This window comes from Lipomyces japonicus, assembly GCF_038497905.1.
Source record: "Lipomyces japonicus strain CBS 7319 unplaced genomic scaffold V1514scaffold_11, whole genome shotgun sequence".
Taxonomy (NCBI): domain Eukaryota; kingdom Fungi; phylum Ascomycota; class Lipomycetes; order Lipomycetales; family Lipomycetaceae; genus Lipomyces; species Lipomyces japonicus.
The window spans coordinates 278,565-300,841 of NW_027117823.1; the positions used below are offsets into that span (position 1 = coordinate 278,565).

Here is a 22,277-nt window from a genome sequence, read left to right on the forward strand (position 1 = left end):
AAATAATAATACAACATACGAACATATAAAAAGTGGCTCATCCCAATTTTTAAATGGCTTCGTGATTGATTCTTATCTACTGATTTGTTTTTTTTAATCATGGCATCTGCGGGAGAGAAAGAAAACGAGCCTCTTCGAACATCTTTAGATAATGCTGGCGATCTGGCCGTGCCAATTGGCAATTTTGAACATATTCCTTCAATTCATATTGACTGTTTGCCTGACGGTAAGAACGGAAACAACAACAATGACGACGACGATGATGACGACGACGATGACGATGACGATGACGACGACGACGACGATGACGATTCGGTCAGGCTTGAAGACATGGACGAGGACTTTGTCAAGATTCATCAACAGACAAACCACAGTTCCGCAGAAAATAATAGTGGGATTACTCCGCATGGCCGTCGAACAGGTTTGTATAGGCGCGGAGGCCAGTTGACGATGTTTGGAAGATTTTATCAGCGCGTTTGGAATTCAACATTTGTTGTTCGGTATATAATATATATTATTCCGGTTGGTCTTCTTATTTCAATTCCAATCTTCGTCGGCGCCTTCGGTAATACAAATGCGGGCTTGGGAGGTGTTCGGATTGTATGGATTTTTACATGGGTAGAAGTTGTCTGGGTCAGTCTCTGGGTTTCAAAGTTTGCAGCTCGGGTCTTGCCTACAGTGTTTGAAAGCATTATAGGCGTTATTAATTATAGCGTATTGAAATACGCGAGGATTCTAACAGCTCTACAAGGACCACTTTCGCTCGTGCTATGGCTCTTCATAAGTTGGATAACTTTACTTCCTGTATGTGTTCAAAAAATACTTTTTCTTGGCGAGATATTTTTTTCTAATTTTTTCTTTCAGATCTTAACTGGCAATCCTGACCAAAGAAGTGCAAATGACCGCACGACAAAGGCTTGGGAATCTAGGCTTTACAGAATACTTGGTGCTTTTTTAATCGGTTCAATTATATTCGCGGTTGAGCAATTTTTGATTCAAATGCTGTCTGTTAACTATCATCGAAAGCAGTTTGCGGGCCGGGTTAAAATTTACAAGCGTCATGTTGTACTGCTCTCTATTCTTTTTGAAATTTCGAGATCAATTTTCCCTATATTTTGTGAAGAGTTTTTAGAAGAAGATTACACCATAACCGCTGGTATTGTAGGCGGACTCGGGAAACCTAATCCAAAGGGGACCGGCATGAGAATTCTGGGGAATATTGGCCGGGTCGGTAACAAAATAAGTTCAGCTTGGGGGAATGTGGCTCAGGAATTATCTGGCAAGGCTCGAGTAACTCAAGATAATTCAAAAAACTATGTTACCACTGCTTTGGAACATCGCGCCGCATCAGGTGCATTGGGTAAAAGAATATGGATGAGCTTGGTCCCTGAAGGCAAAGATCAATTAGAGTTTGCAGATCTTCAAGAGGTTTCGGTTGGCCTTTTACCTGAAAATCTGGAATCATCCGAATTTGCTGATGAGTGCATGATCATGTTGGATAAGGATATGAACGGAGATGTGAGTCTTGAAGAAATCATAAATTTTTGTGAATATCTTTGCAAGGAAAGAAAGTCCATGACTCGCAGCATGCATGATGTCGACAACGCGATTCATGTTTTAGACGGCGTCCTCACCGCCGTTGTTCTTGTTGCTGCAGTTTTTGTGTTTATTGCAGTATTAAATCAGAATTTTAGTACCATGTTGGCAACTGCTGCTTCTGTGTTACTTTCATTATCATTCGTATTCTCATCAACCGCGGCCGAACTTTTAAGTTCTTGCGTTTTTCTTTTCGTCAAGCATCCCTATGATGTAGGCGATCGCGTTAGCGTCAATTCTATTGACTACATTGTCGATCATATTTCACTTTTATACACCGTTTTCCGTACCATTGATGAGCAAAAAAATGTTCAGGTGCCAAATTCGATTCTCAACACGCTGTTTGTTGAAAATGTGACCCGATCGCCATCCATGCAGGATGTGATCACGTTACTTGTTAACTATAATACTTCATTTGACGACTTAAGCGCTCTTGAGACAATTTTAAGTCAATTCCTGAAGGATAACGATCGAGATTTCTATCCGGACATTAGTCTTCAGGTTTCTGGTCTTCCCGCTCTGGACAGGATGGAAATTCAAATCAGGTTTAAACATAAATCCAATCTCGCGAATGAGAAGTTACGATTAGCCAGGCGCAACAAGTCAATGTGCGCATTGATTGAAGCATGTCGAAAAGTTCCATTGTTCGCTCCGTTAGCAGGATCACCTGCGCTTGGAACCGCAGAACAGCCACAATATATGGTGACCGTCAGTCCAGACGATGCGAAGCAAAGATACGATAGTTCATTAAAGGCAATGGATGAGAATCGATGGGTGAATAATCAAAAGGTTCCAAACGAGGCAGCGAGCATAAAGCCAAAGAGTATTTCTGGTTTGCGTACTAGCGGATCAATGATCTCAAGACAGTCAACGCGGAAGTCAAATATTAAAGACACCTAGAAGTGTTTAAAATACAGGTTAAATGATAATTATGATGTTGATGATATGATTATTATGAATGATTATGATTATGATGTTGATGTTGATGTTGATAGAATTTTTAAATGCCATGTATTATTTTGTCTTGGGTAGATTTGTGATAAGATATGAATAACGAATTTGATTAAGCATTAAAACTCAAAAACTGTAATCTACATGTAGTATGGAGAGAAAGAACTTGATTATAAGTTATCCGGATAACATATCATGAATTTTTTGTTTGTAAGTTTTTTAATTTATTGCTTATCTTATATCAGAGCTTAGAAACGAATATTAATTGGTTAACTACTTATACATTAGATGTGAATTACGACAAAAAAAAATCAATAATCTAAAACGTCAACACTACTGAACTTCCTACAAAGTTTGTATACTTTAGATCATGATCACCGAAACTACAGACAAACTGCCACATTTTTTAAAATTTTTGAACGAACGACTAAACGTTTCTACAACCACTAAGCCGTTGGTCATCGGCCTCGTTGGCATTCAAGGTGCCGGCAAGACCACACTTGTAAATTCGCTTATCGCCGCACGTCCAACAACGACGGCCGTTTTTTCGATTGACGATTGTTATCTGACGCATGCGGATCAAGTATCACTGGCATCACAATTCCCAAAAAATAAAATGCTGCAACATCGTGGCGTGCCTGGAACTCATGATGTGAAGCAATGTGTCGACACGTTGACCAGGCTGGTTAACCGAGACGGCATTGTTAAATTACCCAAGTACGATAAGTCAAAGTTTGATGGCCAAGGCGATAGGGTTGATGAACGAGAATGGGAGTTCATTGACAGCTCCAAGATTGACCTTGTCGTTCTCGAAGGCTGGTGTACAGGATTTACGGCAATTACGCAATCCGAACTTGCACACGCGGTCAGAGATGGTGCAAGTCATGCTACGTTAGGACAACATTCATTGCATGATTTAGAATTTATTAATTCAGCATTAAAATCATATTCAGAAATTTGGGATTTTTTTAACGGATTTGTTATTCTTGATGCTGAAAATGAAAGTATTGTTTATCGATGGCGATTGCAGCAAGAAATTGAACTGAGGTTTAAAAATAACGGCAAGGGAATGACCGAGGAACAAGTTAAGCAATTTGTCGATGGATACATGCCCTGTTATGAATTATATTTAAACAATACCCGTCTAGGCAAGGGACTTAATCTCCAGACCGGTTCGTTTTTAAGAATCATAACTAATGACAACAGAGAAGTAGTAGGTATTCAGCAGATATAGTAAGTATAACACTAATATATTAAATAGTTTATGATTAACTATTATATTATTAATATTAGAACAAGTTTATAATTATTTTAACCTCCATAAATCAACCCATAACAAAGTCTAACTCCTCCGACCCCTTTCCTCTCGGAATCCGTCCGAAAAAAAAGATTTATACCTGCATCATTAGAGAATCTCACAAGCCCATCATTAATATACGGCAATATACATTACAAGTCAAACTCCACCTATAAATACACCCCGCATCTCAGTTAATGCAGTAATGAAACTTTCACTTTCCTTATTAAATTCACGTTGCTTAACCTGTTGTAAACGTTCCCAAGGGATTATTACTCCCGCAGGTAAAAATTTTTCACATGAATCTTCTAATCCTTCAAGCCATCCTCGATATAAATCGTTATTTTTCCAGGTATTTGCAATCTGAAGCCTAACTTGTTCAGGGAAATAAAAACCTTTAGCCTGAATTAATGCTAATTTGCGACGCACCCAGTTATGAAGATGAGGCGGCATGAATCCCGCCCCGATGCATAAATAAGTATGAGCAGTGAATAGAGCGCCAGGATGAACATGTTCAGTCGCTTCAAATCCACTAACACATCGTGCCATGATGACTGCAATCTCAGTGGTGGCAGCGTCATGTCTGTCAAATTTTTTCAAAGACGACAATGAGGAGTATGCAGAAAAATATAGCTTATAAGCTTGATAAATAATCATTAAAAATCCAATTTCCCACGTCTTATAGCATAATGGCGGTACTAATTGACGATCTTCATCAGATAACGGACCACCTTGCGGTGCCTCGACCGTCTCCAAAAGTACAGGATCCAGACTTTCAAACCAAGTCATACTCTTCGCCCGAATAACTTCAATATTTCTCGCTGATTGTTCTTCAGTAATCATGCCATTGCGCACCGCCATGGCAAAGTTACAAAGTTCAAAAAATAAAAACCCACAGTTCCCAATAACCCTGTGCAACGCCCATTTCGGTCCAGAAAGTGGCACGCGAGCCTGTGCTAATCTATGGCTTTGATGCCATCGCCTGCCAAATTTCATCGGTGTCCCGCTTAGTACGGTTCTTCTTAAATCAATATATCGTATCCAGTTAAATAAAAAAGTTTGCTCCTCAGTTTCAAACACTGTTTCGGGCGTATAAACACGATTAAACATGTTAAAAACTGCATCCTGATGTTTAATCTCGTTAGCCACGTCACCAAGGTATGTCTCTAAGCAAGCCAAAATGAGAATCGCAATCATGTCATAAATTCCCGGATTTTCAACAGCAGATATCAAGCTTCGGATACACTTTTCATAATATTGAAACATGTTTTCAAGCATAAACTCTCCTTGCCGAAGTGCACAATGATACGAAGTAAAAGCTGCCAATGCATACATCAAGGGTTCAGATAAATGGCAGCTTATAAGAATGCCGTCAAAAAACAGAATAGGATCTGTTGATAGAAAGTAATGAAGATGTGACAAATTTTTGCGATGATAGCATAGCAGCGTTGATATATCTGATGGCACATAAGGAAAATCTTTAGTGTGTTTTTCAAATAATAAATATGAATCTTCAGATAGTGTTGTGTTGGCCGTTCGGGGAGATAAACTTGTCGTGTCTCGGGGTCGGGGCGGTAAACGATGTATTTGCTGAGCAACTAACTCCGGCGCTGAAGAATCAGGCTCGTCATACAGTTCCGGGCTTATGGGGGTATCTACTCTCAAAAAATTCAATTGTGCATCAGCGGTCTTGCTTGCAGCTTGCTTTTTGGCTAACAATTCAGCTCGCCGTTCACGCCTGGCAATTTGAGCGCGTTGTTTTTTGGATAACATCAGGGCTTCCGGAAACTTACAATCCCTGTTTCCCTTTGAACAACGAAAACACATCGGTCTGGTTTCATCGCACTATTTCGAATAAGTTAGTTGCCACGCCGCATGAGTTCATAGCTTTAAGAATCTTCTTACCTTCACGCGTCGTTGCCGACAGGTGAAGCATCCAGACCTAGTTCTTCTATTTTTGATCTTTTCAAAATCCAAATTTTCTTCTGGCAGTACGTTTGCTGCTTTATCTGTACTTTCATTTTCAAGCATATTTTCCAAATTGACTAAGTGTGAATGGCAAAAATTGTTAATTTGGGGAAGAAATTTTAAGAAACAGTCGTATATACGACATACAACGAGATCAAGCACAGCTTCATTAATGCTTCACCATTCGAAATCGTAACATTCCCGCTCCAGGTTGGTCACAAATTAACGACACCTGATAAAGAAAAGCATCCCCTTTCAAGTTTCTTAGCGCCTGCCAACAGAAGCGCGAACTGGAGCTTAAGTTTTATGCTTGGCTCAAAAATTACAACGTGCATAAACCCCATATTACTGTCGTGGTTAAGTAAAGTCTTACAACCATTTCAATTTTTGTTTTCTTTCCAAAGGTTATTACAATAAATAGTATTTTTCTACATGGTTGGTACAGTTAAATTAACAGAGCATTAAATACAGTAGCGACAAAGCTTAGAATAATTCAAGCCATTTCGTGGCATGAGTAATGCGCTGTTAATTTTTTTAAGAGATTAGTACGCTACGATAGCAATATCACGCAACGACTAAAATACTTTCAGACCAACAATTTACTTGCAATTCAAAAATTTAACAAATACACAAAAAAAAGTAACACATTAAACTCCATGAAGAGTCCAGCCAAGCAATCAAATCAAAAAAAAAAATTCATGATATAATGCATACTCATTATGAAGTTGCTTCGGTAAAATTAGGTGTTGTCGAACTATTTTCTTTAACCCCGATCCCTCTGCAAAGAGGACATGTATTTCGTCCAGTCATTAGCCACTAGTAGTCTCGTTAAAAAAATGAAATAAGCCAGTCCGATAATTAACAAAAAACTTACCTCATCGATGCACGATTGATGGAAAACATGCCCACACTCATTCAACTTACGGCAATTTTCTTCTTGCTCAAAATCCTGAAGACATACCAAACACCGTTCTTCGACCATATCTGAGGTAGCAGGAAATAACCCACCTGCACTGTTGACATCAGATTGAGAAGCCACCGGAGTCTTAGCTGGACCGATTATATTCGATAATGTTATCAAATCTTCATATGTAGGCGAGTCTGTGAAAAGTGATGGAGTAGTGAGGATGGGATGATCTTCCGGGTATGACCCTCCAAGTACATAAATTATCCATGAACGCGCCTGTCTACTAGAACCTTCAGAATTTTCTCCGGCAGTTTCATTTTCAGTACTAGGCAAACGATCTTGCTCATGGCTCTGACGATGGCTATGATGATGGTGGTGGTGGTGATAATGGTGATGATGATCCATGTCGAAATCCGCTGCAATGTCGATATTCATGGCATCAGAGTCGTCTTCGTCTTCGCTCTCAATAATTCCAGATTCAGAATCGTTATCTTCATCTTCATCATTGTCTTCATCTATATTTTCAACGTCCGAATCAGGGAATAACGCATCGACTCTTCTTCTACCTCGAGCCCAAGGAGATGACCTTGATCCGACAGTCTCCATGCTTTCATCAGATCTTCTTCGTTGAGATCTTAAAGCAGAAGATGGAACAGCAAATGGAAGGTTATCCAAAATTGGATCAAACGTGTTACCAATAGCTCCCAAATTTTGGGAACCGGTGCCGTTACCTTGACCATGTTGCCCTGACGGTACAGACCTTATACCTACAATAATAACTGTCACCATTCGCTGGTCCGAGCCAGTGGTGGATTCTGATGAACCTAATCGAAACATACGGAAAAAGTTTAATGGAGTAGTCTGGTTGCCTTCTTGATTGGCGGCATCGTTTCGTAATTCAGTAGCCAACCCTCCATTTTGAAGTGATCGTAAAAATCCATCAAAACTCCTATCATCATTCCCATTTTCTTCTTCATTCTGAGCTTCAGTTTGTTGGGTATCTGATGGGTCTGCTCGTTGATTGCCAACTATACTAGCAGCCGTGGCAGCAGCAGCAATAGACAATAATCGAGACAACATGGCCGCTTGTGACTCACCAGGTCTAGCTTGTCCTGCAAAATTAAAATCACTGGTATCATTTGTATTTGTGTTTGAATTCGAGTCCGGTGTAGGAGGAAGTGGTGCTGATGGTGGTGCAGATAAGGGAAGTGGGGGTAGCGGGGGTGACTGATGAAGCGTTGGAGACGCAGGTGCGTTAGAAGAACGACGAGAGGCAGATGACAAAAAAGAAACAGGCGTGAGTCCCGTAGAAGAACTTGAATATGGATTTATTCGACTTCTTCGACGTAAGTAAGTTGGTTCAGGTTGCAATGAGGCATCTGCGGATCGAGTCGTTAATTCCGCGCTATCTTCACTATTATTGGCAGTTGCATTATCGATAGGTTGATTTTGTAAGTGAGCAAATGGGCCTCCAAGTGGGTTGCGCAACATTGATAGCCTTGATCTAAAAAATCTGGCAGTCAGGCTAGTTGAAGACCTAGTGCGGCCTTGCTCGGCTGATGAAGAATTATCACGTAAACGGCGCCGAAGAGTTGATGACGTTGTTCCGATAGGAAAGTGGTTGCTACTGCTACTGCTACTGCTTCCGGAACCAAGAATGCGAGATGTGGATGTTGGAATCGCTCTTCTTCCATTCGGAGACCTTGATGACGTCTGGCGACTGGAGCTACCACTTCTACCGAGGCGCCTTGTAAACGGTTCTAATGGAGTGTAAGCCCTTTCTAATTCAGACTCCGAATTAGAAAGCCCTAAATAATCATTCAAATTCGAATCCGGCTGTTGAAATAGGTCTAAGCTGCTCAAATGAGGCCTTGTGCGAGCAGATATTTCTGAAGACGAGGCAGACCCCTCATTAGAGTCATATTCACTTAATGCAGTTGTGCTGAAATTTCCTAAAAAATTTGCATCGAATTGTACCGCTGAAGAACGATTTCGGGTGTCTGTAGACGAACCGCGTGGCGGCGTCAACTCGTCCCGAGCGTTATCAACATCAATGTTATTCATGCGACTAGATGGTGATTGCAAACCGGCATTTGTATTCAAATCTTCATTATTGTCGTGAGAATCCGGAGAGTGCGAAGATGCGGCTTGGCCCATTATGGGCAGCGAAGACAAGGAAGGATCCTTGTGTAGATGCTTAAGATGAAAAGCCTGCACGTGTTTCTAAACTTTTAAACATACAATCTGGCCCAAAAAAAATGTTAGCAGCAGTCAAGTCAAAAAAAAATAATTTTAAGCAATTTGTATTGACAGCATGTTTTGAACTTGATTTAGGGCATGTCAAGTTATGGTGATATATGACGATAACTCGCGTGGCAAATGCAGCATGGCTTTCAAACAAGCAAACAAACAACCGCAAGAAATAATACCTAGCAAACAAGTCAACAAACTGTGCTAAAGAAATGTGAAGTCGACGAGCGGATAAATCTGACAAAAATTGGAGACGAACATAGAAGCGGGCTTTAAAGCGCAACTCTGGTCCATTATAGAAATGGAACAAGTATGCACGTGCATCTTTTCGTCATTGCAAAAATTAACATTCACTTTTATGTCACTCCAAATATTACGTGCCATAACGTGGATTAGAATACGTTTGTACAATAGACGCAACGGTATAACTAACCATAACTACGTATGTTTTAGTTTATGTTTAAGAGACGGCAAAATATATATGTTATATCATGGCAACGAACTAATGAAAAGTCCGAGTTGCTGCTCACGTGTATGTTATATCCGGTTCCGTATAATGTCAGCGCCAATAGATCTACCAAATGTAAGTCACGTGCTGACTGACTATACGAATAATTACGAATAGATTATTCGTATAAGTTTTATTTGCATACTGTATCGTATTCGTATTTGACTATACAAATGCGAATAACGAATATTCGCGTATCGTGTCCACCCCTATATGTAATGAAGTCGTACAGAAATTTTTTTGGTGGTTATAAGAGTAAACTACTTTACGCTATGCCTAAATAGCTTAGGAAATACGATTACTATACGATTACTATACGAATAAGCTTAAAATTTTACGAATAACTATACGAATAATGGAAAAGACTGACTGTACCGTATTCGTGTCCATCCCTAAATTTACATACGTTTAAAGAAACGGCAAATATATAAGTTATATATATCATGACAACGAAGCTAAAAAAAAGTCCGCGCCGGTCAAGTGTCGGTTGCGTGGCTGCACCAAGATGGTTGCGGTTTAGGGACACTCTGGAGCAATCTCTGTCCGAGCTAAAGCCGGGCAATGGCGCAAGTCCACAAGTACATGACGCAAATAAACTTTCATCCTTCCGGCTGGCTGACAAAGCCAAAAACCTGTAAAACTTAATCCATTCGGATGAGTAATCACGATTTTTTTTGAAGACAATGGGCCATTGTTTGTTATTGTGCTGACGAACTCAAACCGTCAAACTTGAATTCCTCCGCGGGTCTTCATCGCATTTGTCATGAACAAAATGTATGTCATAGCATACCTTAATATACCAGACCATTGCTATTTACTATATATACCTCATGTGCCTATTCTTTCATTCTATTCCAATCATTCTAATCTTATTCGCTAATGGCCTCCATATTAGACCTTGTTCGCACTTCAGTGGCTGGTGAGCTGATTCACTTTGTTTCCGGCGGAAGGCTACTTCAATACCCCGATCAACATGCTGATTTTGTTGTTCCTGTTCGGTTTGGATTAGACTCAGAAAATTCTACCATCAAGGACGTTGTTCTTAATGACTCTGATCTCGAAAAAAGAACAACCAACGACGACCCCAATACTAAGCGAAATTCATTTGGCAACGATGATGTCACTCTGGCCACACCAGACCGTTATATTGTGGACTGGTATGGCCCTTCAGATCCAGAAAATCCTCAGAATTGGGCTCGTTGGAAGCGGTTTTTTGTTATTTTTGAAATATGTTTTTTGACCGTTGCCGTATATATTGGTTCCGCCATATACACACCTGGCATTCACCAGATTGTCGAAGAATTTCAAGTCAGTGAAGTGGTGGCACTCATCCCACTTACGGTTTACGTTGTTGGATATGGCATCGGGTATGAAACCAGTCTCCGTTTTGACATGCTTTTAAAAATCTAACATTATTCCAGTCCCATGGTATTTGCTCCTCTTTCTGAGTCACCCTGGATTGGTCGAAACCTGATTTACATTCCATCGCTGATCTTGTTTGTCATTTTACAAGTCCCAACAGCTCTTTCTAGAAATATCGGAGGTTTTATTACTGTCCGTGCAATAACCGGATTCATGTCTTCTCCACCCCTTGCAAACGGTGGTGCTTCCATGGGTGACGTTCTTTCTCCGGCAAACCTGGCTATCGGACTTTCGTTTTGGTCCATCTTTGCTGTCCAAGGTCCTGTCTTTGGTCCTTTCCTCGGTGGAGTGTTCTCCCAAGTTAAAAACTGGAGATGGTCTTTTTGGATCTTAATGTGGGTTTCCTCCATTGCACTCGCGTTTCTCTTTTTTTTGCTTCCTGAAACTTCTCCGGCGACAATCCTCCAAAGACGTGCTCGTCGTCTTAGAATTAGAACCGGGGATTCTCGATATGTTTCAAAAGCAGAAGAAGAATATATTAATTTTTCAATTTCTGCTTTTCTTTATGAGTGCGCCGCCCGACCAATTATTATTACATTTACTGAACCAGGCGTTTTTTTCCTTAACTGGTACACTGCTCTCATTTATGCGGTAATGTACTGCTGGTTTGAGGCGTTCCCAATCGTTTTCGTCGGAGTTCACCGCTTCAATCTTATTGAACTTGGCCTGTCTTACTTTGGAATTTCTGTCGGCGTTCTTCTTGCCTGTGTCGCATTTATCACGACCATACGATCTTGGTTGATTCCTCGTCTAGTTCGTGGTGAACCTCCAGAGATTATCTTTAAAATTGCATTTTTCGCTGCTCCAATCCTTCCCATTGCAATTTTGTTTTTTGGATGGTCATCCACAGGAACAGTTCACTGGATTGTTCCTGTCATTGCCTCGGGACTTTTTATTATCGGTGGTTTCACAGTTTTTCAAGTCGTTTTTAATTATCTTGGAATGTCATATCCGCGATACTTGGCCTCAGTCTTTGCTGGCAACGATCTATTCCGTTCTTGCTTTGCGGCACCGTTTCCTCTATTTGCAAATGCCATGTTTACGCATCTTGGGCCATCTAAATTTCCAGTTGGTTGGGGTTCGACTATTCTTGCCTGCTTTGCAGCGCTTATGGTTTTGATTCCAATTTTTCTTATCCGCCTCGGGAGCAAATTGAGATCCAGATCTATATATGCAAATTAAACTTTCAATTCACAAAATTATTATCTGACATTTATATAGTATATTAAAATAGGCATTATTGGCTCAAGGTTTTGTTCTTCTTTTTTGTAATGTGTAGTTTCAATAGTTATATATATATATATATGTATATTTAGATATGCTTGAATTTATTAACCCTTTCAACCCTGTTCCAAAAAGAAAATATATAAATAAAACCCAAAATACGCCATTTCACCTAGACAAAACTCCATACTTTTTTAAATTTACCGCAATGATCGTACCTGACGTGGTAGATATGTCATAGCGATACGTTGTGAACTATTCGATCCCTCTGCTAAGACATTATCCCCCACTGATTCAAGTTCAATATTTTCACCAACCCGGTCCGATCCCGCTGGTATTGAAAGATGGTGCCTATGAATGTACGAAAGTATTGAATTTGACGACATTAAGTCAAGATTACTTCTGGAAAATGATGCCCGAGCTCGTCCATATTCTCTCACAAAGTTTATGTTATGAATATCTAATTCGAGATCATCCAATAGTTGATCATCGTTGTCAAGATTACGACTGCCATTGTCATGATTCAATAAAGGTTGACTTCTTGATTGTTTTCTAAAATACCTGTACGGTTTAGAAATCCACGACTTCCATTTCTCCGGCTCCGTTGAATCTAACACGTTTCTGCCGAACACAGTCTCTTTCAAAACCATGGAAACACCATGCATGTCGGAAATCGCACGACGACGATAAGTCACTGCGGCGCTCACAAACATTGAAATTGTTCCCGAAATCCAAAAACATCTTTAAATTAATAAGAAAAAGAAAAGGGAAAAAAACTACAAATATCGAAAAGTCGATTAAAAATAATAACTTACACTTCAAGAGCACATGAAACTACGATTAGATTCACTAACCGGCACGCAGCCACGTAATTACGACATGTATCGGCATAAATTCCACGACACATGTTTTCTGAATTTGGAATAGAGCAAGCGGTCGAAATGCCTCCAGTGAGTAACATGATATAAATAAAAATGCCAATCCAAAAAATCGACATGATGATCTGACTGAGAACAAATACCCCTGGCCATTTTTTGCCAGTTGATTTGCTGTCAATTTCAAGAGTAATATCCACGGTTGCCCTCGAATTTCGAAACTGATGTAGAATAATCAAAGAACAACATAGGATAATCAAAGTGCTAAGTAATGAGGAAACCATGATTAACACATATGGCGGAGGAATACTTTGTTTGCCCGATATCAAAGACATAAAGTATGAAACCACACCCATTGGGATCATGGCAAACACTGCCTGGAAAAGTGCAAATGCGAAAAATGATAAACACCAAGCAGGATAGCATGGTGAAGTCGGGTTTGACCGAGATTGAACCCCCATGTCACCATGATCGATGATCTCGTCCTCGTCCTCATCTTGATCGAAATTATTATTCATCGTATTCGGATCTAGCGGTCGTGACGACTGCGTTGCAAAGCTGTTGATCATTTCCAATGTAAAATGGTTGATTTATCTGAACAACCTGAATAAATAAACTCATATGTCTATATCGGGGTTCGCATAGGCTCTGGGTCGTTTGGCAAAATAAGCTTTATAAATGACACTTAGCACTTTTCTAAACCCCGACCTTCTTTAACAAATATATATTAATTTTTCACTGAAATGTCATTCACGCATATTATTTTGAAAGTGCTTTCAAGGGATATTCTACCAGTTAGGTCGGATCGCATGGACACCAGTTTGAAATTCATCAAATTTTAGGGTTTTTTTTGCCTATAATTTTGGAAGTAAAATCCTCTCATCTCACATTTAAATCGATGTCAACGTTATTGAAGAATACCAGGTTTAAGGAGTAGGGAGTCTTTCAAACGTTGACAGTGTTTTAATGCTGCACATATTAGTCAACACAACTATCGAAACAGATGCATGCAACGTGGTAATAGTGGGGATTACTGATTTAATAGGGCTTAACGGATGGGATGTATTGCCCAGTTCATATTATCTGATCCCGGCAACGCAAATATCATGTTCACGGCCAAATTTCTGGCGAATTAAGAGCACTGTGTGAGACACTGCGAGCTTGGAGGCACTGAAGTTCAACGTTCGCGCTCATCAAAATCTTGACGGACAACAGGAGCATGAAATACTTCACAAAGAAGCAACACTTGACTAGATAATCAGCTGCGTTGGTTGGTTTTATTTTAAGATGATGTCAAAATCGTTGAAATAATGTTTGTGCGGATGCCGATCCAGACTTGTTGGTAAGGATGAAATAAGCCGTCTTTGTAAGTTGATTGATCCACTACCGCCAAAATTAAATGATATCCTCCATAGGGAAATCCATGGAAGAGACATTCAAGGTCATTCGGCCATCTACAGAGGTTGCAACGGACCGTATATGTTACGGAACAGGATATCATGTGTAAATAAATACAAAATCACGTTTATTTTTTTTAAAGATCTATTTTCAGTGTTATGAAACTGGGTAACTAGTTGGATTCAACGCTGGCGTCCAAGTTTGCTCTGAACAGTTTTCTTTCCTCCTGAATGTTAAATTTGACTTCCATATTTTTATTGTTTTTAAAATAAGATTTTTCATATGTAAATTTTTTATATTCAAACATGTATTAAATCTGTTTCTTTTTTTGCGTAGATGTATATCTTACTATCCTGCCTATATTTTTAGTTTTCGCGTCCCAAGATTCGATTTCCCTCGTCCACTGTGGGGGCAGAGAAAGCTTCGACCAGCCACTTATTCATCTCTTCTATTATCTTCGTGCTATACTCACACTTAAGGTGCTATATTTTTTTTTTATTTTTTGGAAAGTAGGAAAATAGTAGTATTTTTCATATTTGTTTTTTCGTTTTGATTACGGCAAATATGGCATACAACCTACCACCTGGCATTCAAGCGCTCCAGGCGCGCATGATGCCGCAGCTTCCCGGCACAGCGCAACCGAATGGTCCTGCAATTGGTCCAAACACTAATCCCAACCGGATCTCATGGGCCATTACCAAATCGGAAAAGAAGATTTTTGATGACATTTTTGATGCATGGGATGGTCTTGGTCGTGGGTTCATATCAGGAGATACGGCGGTTGAGATATTGTCTCAAAGTGGGTTGCCGAGAGAAGACCTCCAGGGAATTTGGACGTTATCGGATCCCGAAAACAGGGGAAGATTAAACAAGTCCGAGTTTTCAGTTGCAATGCATTTGGTATGGATATTTAAAAAATCGTTTATTGTTTTTTTTTTAGCCGTGGTAAACTAATGTCCAAAGGTTTATCGTCGACTTAATGGATATCCGCTTCCAGCGCAGCTCCCGCCTGAACTAATCCCCCCAAGTACAAGAAATTTTAATCACTCAGTATCTACGTTAAAAAATATGCTCAGATCGGATGCTACTCAGCGGAAGGCAGCTAATTCACTTCAACCACAAGCAACCGGCGTCTCATACTTGAAAGCCCATTCTTTCCAAGATACCATCAATCAGACGCAAAAAAAAAAGGATGCAACCGTGTTTAAGAATAATGATGATGATATCACTGCATATGTTTCGAGTGCAAGGCATAGGTCACGCAACAACAGAACTAGTCCTACCCCGTCACCTTCGCCCGCATTCGAAGACAGTCGCGTGCTTTCGAAAGGTGAAACCCTTGAACAATTGAGAAAATCAATTCGTGAGAAACAGATTTTGCTTAATGCAATAGACGCGGAAGATGATCTTGCTTATGATGAAAATCAATTTTTGCATTCCAGGGATAGAAACGAAGCAGACGATTTGATTCGAAAAATCAAGCACTTACAGGAAGACATTAGTGAATACACTGCAAACACGTCTGCCGTGGATACAGCTTCAGAAAAGCATGTACTTCGAAATCAATTGCAATATCTTACTGATCGACTTCCGGTTTTGATTGGACGAGCTCGCAATATTGGAACAAAGATAGCCGACGCAAAACTAGAGCTGTTTAGAATAAACGACGCAAAAGCTCATCCAGGTCAACAAGTTGTTGGGACCGGTCCCGGTGGTCGAGTTACTGAGGCGGATAAGCGTAAGGCGAAATCAATGGCCATATTGCAAGCACGCATGGCTGCTTTGACAGGCAAGCCCGTGCCAGCTACGGGTGGTGATGATTCTTCTGCAGCGGAAATGCGACTTGCTGAAGTATCTGACAGAATTCGCATTGAAAAAGATGGCAATGAACAAATGGTGAGAGACGTAGAAGATAGTGTTCAACAAGTGCAAGACTCACTGTCTGGTTTGCTCCGGGAGAATAAGGAAGATTTTCACAGAGAACGAGAGAGGCAGCAATGGGAAGATGGAATTGGTACTGAAGATGAAGTGAAAGGTTTGATTGAAGACTTAGGACGAAGCAAACTTAAAAAGGCAGTTTCTACTCCAAGGTAATGTTATTGCAAGACATTTCGGACTTAAGCTAATTTTTTTTTTTGATAAATTAGGGTTGGGCCTGGGGCTTCTTCAATTGGTTCTTCGTCCGATGCGATTACTCCATCAGCCTCTACTTCAGCCATATCTCAATCGACCGGTCTCAATGCTACAGCCACTGGAACTGCGAGCACTGCGAGCACTTCGAGATCTTTACATGCTTCACAATTTAGAACTCCGCAAGAACGCGCAGCGTGGATCAAATCTGAAGCTGAACGAAGAATGAATGAAAGATTGGCTGCGTTGGGAATTTCAAGACCGGGAAAGACTACGGCTCAACCCACAATCACATCGTCCAGTTCTGCAGCTTTCGTGTTTGCTCATACTTTGCCTGCTGCTAATACTTTTTCACCTTCATCTCCTGCAGCTGAAACGTTTGCTGCTTCCTCTTTGCCACCTCAGTTTAGTAGCCCACCAGTTGCTGCTCCAGTTACTGTACCTGCCACCGTATCTTCTGCCATCTCAGTCCATGAATCAACTCCAGAAGCTTCTTCATATTTTTCACCGCCCGTAACAGCTTCTGTATCACAACCTGTCCAACAAACCGTATCTCAGCAATCTCAGCGTCATGCAAATACTCGCAACCCATTTCCTGTACAGGAAGATTATGATGATGGATTTTCAACAAGTTTACAACAACCAGCATCGAGCTACAGACAGGTTGGTTTTGCGCAATCTGAACAGGAGCCCTCAGGTTCCGTGTTCAATGGTCCACTGGAAAATTCTTTAACTGGTTCGTCTGTAACTGCGAACAGTTCCTCACCAGTTTTTGTCGAATCCTTACCAAAAGGGCAAGATATTTTTGCAACTAATAATCCTGTCGCTCCAACATCACCAGCACCTCAAGATATCCAGAAAAGTCTAAGCCCGTTTAGACCACCACCAGCTTCGTCATCCCAAGCTTCAGTAACGCAACCACCGCTTCTAGATCCATCTGTCTTAGCAGCGCAACGACGGTCACAAAGAGGCCATGGTGATGATGATGATGATTGGTCGGTTGTTCCATCTGAAGATTCTTCTGATGATGAAGGTCCAGACGTGTCGCTCACGTCAACGCAAGGTGGTTATAAACGTTCACCAGCTGATCTTGCGTCGATGCTCTTTGGAATGGGACCTTCTGCTTCGAATGCCACTACTCCTGCAACAGAAGCCTCATCGTCAACATCATTATTCGCTTCCGCTACTGCTTCTCCTGCTATTATGGAGTCAAATCCAAACGTTACCGGAGACTCTTTCGCTCTGCCACCTGCACCTCCAATTCCATCATCCATTTCTGCCCCACCACCTGCACCTCAAATTCCATCATTTGTTTCTGCACAAGATGGCTTCCCGGCTGAAGCACCACCTCCACCCGCGTCTCCTGCGCCACCAATTTTTGGTGCACCTGCACCTCCAGCACCTCCTCCTGCTCCAATTGGTCCTCCGGCAAATGCCATTACTGGTGGCGGATTATCGGATAGAAACGCCTTGTTGGGACAAATAACTGCTGGAAAACAGTTAAGAAAAGTGCAAACGGTGGACAAGAGTCAGAATGCTAGTGTTGGTAAAGTATTGTAACATTTTGCTTTGGCTGTATTTTTTGTCCAACATTTAGTATTATTACATGAAATTTAAGTATTATTTATCTATGTACAATGTAATTTTATGCTGCCTTTCCAAAACAAAAAAAATAAAATAAAATAAAAAAAAAGTTATGTACAATTTTTAATTTCGAAATTTGATCAAAATTCTTCGTTTCCTCGACTTACTGATCCAGTTTCTTTCAATAGCCTTGATTGTGAAATATTTGACAATTTTTTCTCAGCATCTTCTCTTTCCTTGGCTAGTTGTTGCAACTCTTGTTTTCTACCTGAAGCATCAAGTTCCAAGAGCCGAATACTTTGAATCAGCGGGCCGACTCGTCCCACCTTGGTCCACTCATGCGGGTGTACCAACGTAGCCCAATCTTCAATTATTTTCATTGCCGCCGGAGTCTCAACATAATTGTACAACACATTGATAACATCCCCTGCTGATGTTAGCTTCTCTGATGACGTCGAGCTTGGAGCAGGAGCAGGTAACAGTTCCATGTTTTTGAGAATATTAAATGCCTTATTTAAATCTCCAGATGCGCAATACGCTGCAACGTAATATTTGTAATGCTCTGCTGTCTTAATAACCGGATAGTTTAAAAATTCATTCCAAATCTCGTCCGCGTATGGCGTGCCGGTGGATGATGCGATCTTGAGCAAAAGTGAAAAAGTTTCCGAATTCGGTTGCCGCAAAAGTGTGGTGTCTGAGGACGTGGCCGCAATCCGGATTTGCTGCCATAACGTGTACGATAAATGATTTAGTCCGCCCGTTCGGCAGGCTTCCAACATGCCATTGAATAGCTCAATATCTGGGTCGATATTTAAATCTAACTTGTAGCAGTGAAATAGCTCGTCGATACCTTCAGTATATTTGGTCCTTGCAAACTCTCTGAATAATAGCGCGTACATATCTGTGCCAGGAGGCGTGGTCGTACCTTTGCGGACATGTCGGAACAATTCCAATGCCGCACTGGAATAATCTAATTGGCATAACTTGCTCATCACGGGTAAGTAAGATTCGTAGGCAGGAATAAAATGTTGATGAAGACATCCATAAGTCATCCATGCTGCGTTTACCGTAGCAGACGATAAAACTGACTCTAACAAAAACTCATACATCTCAGGAAAAATATCAGGCGTATATTTAAACGTGTCACCAAGTTCTTGTTTTAAAAAATCTTTTGCGTTCCCATATTCTCCATGTTTTATAAACGCCTTCAACATGGCCAGTCTTGTCGGATAGCTCACACTGCCAATATAAACACGAACTGCAAGATAAATTTCAACAAGTAATTGTGCGTCAAAATCGTTTGATTGAGAGAGTCCTTCAAGCATTACAAATAAGGCACTCATGTCATCCTTCTTGGGATTCCATGACAATCCATCGGATATGCCTGACTTAAACACCTGCACGGCTTCATCAACCCTACCAGAACTGACTCTATCGTAAATTCTTAATCCGACTGATGTCGTGTCAAGACTAACTGAATACGCCTCATATAACTCAAATATAGCCTGTCTAAACTCAGGGTTAATATCTTTCCGAAGCTGAGCTGCTCTTATCAAACCATTAATTGTAGCCGTATCGACGCCATAACCATGAACAGTCATTTTTTTCAAAACATCTCTCACGCTCTCAATACTCCCCTGGAAAAAACACACCGACTGAGAAACAACCTGCCAACTTTCTTTTTCGAGTAACTCCAGCATCTCTTCATCTGAAAATAGCGTATACAGCCGTTCCGCAACAGCTTGTTGGCCTGTAACCATTGCGGCAGTGAGATACGATCTGTATAATGATTGATTATCAACAATATCTAGAGCAGGAACAGTTTCGGATTCAAACAATACCGACTTTACATCTTTGACAAACTGCTTTGACCTTTCTGAAAATGGATCTTCCACAATATATCTGAACAATAATTCATAAGTATCCAAATTTGGCTCAAGATTATATGTTGATCTTGATTTAAAAACCTGGTCATGTATCTTCCAAATATTTTTTTGATTATTTTCAATTGCAGACTGCAGGATCACATTAAACCCTCCGATATCCAAAAATACCGCCTGAAACAATTTTGCAACCAAAATTTCTTGCACATTCTGGTCAGAAACATTATTGATAATTGTAACCAGAGCAATTGCAGAATTCTCATTTACTGATTTCATAATGTGAAGTAATCCATTAAATGCAAGAATCATCTCTTTATCGGCCTTGTTTCTAGAAAGTAATAAAACAAAAAGCAAGAACTGATCATTGGCCGTGGGATCGTTTTGAGGTAACTTCTGCATGAGCGTTTGATATACCTTTCTGCCAAGCATGACATGATGCTCAGAGGGGTCTTCAAAACGAGCTAGAAAGTAGAGCAGCTTCTTCAATTCCTCAATATTAAAGTACCGCCTCGGCGCATCTTCTGCAAAAACGACCTCCGTATTTGAAGATTCTTGAACTGATCCAATCTGTGTAGTATACATAATATTCCATGCCTCGTTAACAAGACGAACATGTACGATGGGTAATTCATCTCTGGCGAGCTTCGACAACAGATCATCAATCAATTGCTTCAAGTCATATTCGATGTTCTCAAACTCTGCAGCATTTTCTTCCGGTTTGAGTTCAGTCTTGATCGCACGAATCAAAGCACTGAGTTGTTGAAGTGCTTCCCATTCATCATTGGGCTCATAGCCGTCTTTGATGTCACTAGCAACGCGTCGTGTTTCCCAATCTTGAGGATTCTTCCCCTGCCGATTTAGTCGATTCCAAAAAGCAGAAAAAACTGAATTTATAAAAGACGTTCCCTTTTCAGTCTGATTATTTCCGGTAGCGTAAGTTCTCCGAAAATATGGCCTCGATAAACTTTTTGACTTGGATGGCTTAGCATACGCTACAAGGTACGTCCGAGAAAGACGGCGGTTGTGAAGGAAACATCGAGAGACTCCCGAGTCAAATGTGACACATGGTATTCTCGTGGCCATGATTAATTATCTGTTTGAAAAAATTAATAAAAATACTACATCTTGTAGTAAAATCCAAAAATAGTGTATTTTACATACCTTGAATATACCAAATTTGCTAATAAAGAGGTTTGGTCATAAAACAGACTTTGAAATCGTGCAAACGTCAATTATTTGACGTTGACCTTTAAATGTCACCTACACATTCACTGACTAGCACGTGACTATTTTTGTACATGTCACGCAACTTCGCACGTTACTGTAATTTAAGTTAAGCTTTTCGGGCTGTAACAACCGAAAGATAAGAAACGTTGGTTTTAATAAAACTACAATAGATAAGAGGGCTGTTGAGAATGCGCGGGAAAGTACAGATGAGACATGAAACGTGTTTACAGACGGAGGAGTATATATTAGATAGGATGCTAGAAAAGAGAAAGTAGTGAAAACCGTCAAAAACTACTAGCTCTGCTATGTACAAACTATATCGCACTTATACTATAATGCTTCAACACTTCCCTCGATATAGGCTCGTATAGACAATACAAAAATTAGTAATACAGAGAAGAGCCAAAGAAAACATACAATGAAACGAAAAAGTACATCAAAAGATAAAACAATCTCTAACCTTTATCTATTCCATTCGAGTAATTGCTTCCTATTAGCTTGATGCTTTACCTTAGCTAGTGGCTACGTGAACACATCTGCCAATTGATCATTCGTACGTATAGCATATAATGTGACTGTTCCTCTGTTGACAACATCTCGAATAAAATGATATCTCAAGTCAATGTACTTGACACGTGAGTGATTTATGGGATTTTTGGTCAATTGAATTGTGCCCAAATTATCTTCAAACACCGGGATTGATAATTGAGGTTCATTCCCAAGTTCAGTTAGTACATTGCTGAACCATTTTACCTCTTTTATTGCTTCTGACAACGCAATGTATTCAGCTTAACAGTGTAATCAAGGTTACCGTTTGATTTAGTTATGGGACACTCGGGGTAAGGGCGTAATTTTGTTAGTAAAAAAAAAATTGGGGTACTTTCAAAAGTTGTGTTTTATTTCTGCGTTCGCATCTGGGGCACTCAAGTGCCCCTATACATTATTAGACCATTAGACCATTAGAGCATTAGAGCATTAGAGTCAGAGTATTGCATTCCATCCATCTGATGATTATGTACTTGATTACACATAAGTAAAATTTTTTTCATTTTCAAAA

At 40.3% G+C, this 22,277-nt stretch overlaps 8 protein-coding genes across 8 annotated transcripts; 4 read left to right on the top strand and 4 right to left on the bottom strand.

The window, feature by feature from the left end:
• Positions 1 to 330: 330 nt before the first annotated feature.
• V1514DRAFT_278494 (Mechanosensitive ion channel-domain-containing protein) lies at positions 331 to 2,496 on the top strand (the record flags this gene model as incomplete). Its single annotated transcript, XM_066924988.1, has 2 exons — positions 331 to 804; positions 865 to 2,496. The coding sequence occupies 2 exons, from the start codon at positions 331 to 333 to the stop codon at positions 2,494 to 2,496; spliced, it is 2,106 nt and encodes a 701-aa protein (XP_066784448.1).
• A 190-nt stretch (positions 2,497 to 2,686) lies between these two features.
• V1514DRAFT_291691 (putative uridine/cytidine kinase) lies at positions 2,687 to 3,869 on the top strand. Its single transcript, XM_066925324.1, has 2 exons — positions 2,687 to 2,757; positions 2,836 to 3,869. The coding sequence occupies exon 2, from the start codon at positions 2,918 to 2,920 to the stop codon at positions 3,779 to 3,781; it is 864 nt and encodes a 287-aa protein (XP_066784449.1). The 5' UTR covers positions 2,687 to 2,757; positions 2,836 to 2,917; the 3' UTR covers positions 3,782 to 3,869.
• Positions 3,781 to 6,158, bottom strand: V1514DRAFT_328272 (uncharacterized protein). The gene is made up of 3 exons (XM_066927140.1): positions 5,960 to 6,158; positions 5,750 to 5,889; positions 3,781 to 5,689 (listed from the first exon to the last, which is right to left on the bottom strand). The coding sequence occupies exons 2-3, from the start codon at positions 5,873 to 5,875 to the stop codon at positions 4,004 to 4,006; spliced, it is 1,812 nt and encodes a 603-aa protein (XP_066784450.1). The 5' UTR covers positions 5,876 to 5,889; positions 5,960 to 6,158; the 3' UTR covers positions 3,781 to 4,003.
• An 82-nt stretch (positions 6,159 to 6,240) lies between these two features.
• V1514DRAFT_328273 (uncharacterized protein) lies at positions 6,241 to 8,251 on the bottom strand. Its single transcript, XM_066927141.1, has 2 exons — positions 6,687 to 8,251; positions 6,241 to 6,628 (listed from the first exon to the last, which is right to left on the bottom strand). The coding sequence occupies exons 1-2, from the start codon at positions 7,797 to 7,799 to the stop codon at positions 6,530 to 6,532; spliced, it is 1,212 nt and encodes a 403-aa protein (XP_066784451.1). The 5' UTR covers positions 7,800 to 8,251; the 3' UTR covers positions 6,241 to 6,529.
• Positions 8,252 to 10,199: 1,948 nt separating this feature from the next.
• V1514DRAFT_351349 (major facilitator superfamily domain-containing protein) lies at positions 10,200 to 12,224 on the top strand. The gene is made up of 2 exons (XM_066929450.1): positions 10,200 to 10,844; positions 10,899 to 12,224. The coding sequence occupies exons 1-2, from the start codon at positions 10,357 to 10,359 to the stop codon at positions 12,079 to 12,081; spliced, it is 1,671 nt and encodes a 556-aa protein (XP_066784452.1). The 5' UTR covers positions 10,200 to 10,356; the 3' UTR covers positions 12,082 to 12,224.
• V1514DRAFT_328277 (uncharacterized protein) lies at positions 12,174 to 13,807 on the bottom strand. Its single transcript, XM_066927142.1, has 2 exons — positions 12,939 to 13,807; positions 12,174 to 12,864 (listed from the first exon to the last, which is right to left on the bottom strand). Exons 1-2 carry the CDS (start codon positions 13,565 to 13,567, stop codon positions 12,324 to 12,326), a joined length of 1,170 nt encoding a protein of 389 aa, XP_066784453.1. The 5' UTR covers positions 13,568 to 13,807; the 3' UTR covers positions 12,174 to 12,323.
• Positions 13,808 to 14,668: 861 nt separating this feature from the next.
• Positions 14,669 to 18,233, top strand: V1514DRAFT_328281 (uncharacterized protein). The gene is made up of 3 exons (XM_066927143.1): positions 14,669 to 15,296; positions 15,360 to 16,486; positions 16,544 to 18,233. Exons 1-3 carry the CDS (start codon positions 14,961 to 14,963, stop codon positions 18,084 to 18,086), a joined length of 3,006 nt encoding a protein of 1,001 aa, XP_066784454.1. The 5' UTR covers positions 14,669 to 14,960; the 3' UTR covers positions 18,087 to 18,233.
• On the bottom strand, positions 18,107 to 21,183 carry V1514DRAFT_291703 (uncharacterized protein). Its single transcript, XM_066925325.1, has 2 exons — positions 21,155 to 21,183; positions 18,107 to 21,086 (listed from the first exon to the last, which is right to left on the bottom strand). The coding sequence occupies exon 2, from the start codon at positions 21,074 to 21,076 to the stop codon at positions 18,251 to 18,253; it is 2,826 nt and encodes a 941-aa protein (XP_066784455.1). The 5' UTR covers positions 21,077 to 21,086; positions 21,155 to 21,183; the 3' UTR covers positions 18,107 to 18,250.
• Between the last annotated feature and the right edge of the window lie 1,094 nt (positions 21,184 to 22,277).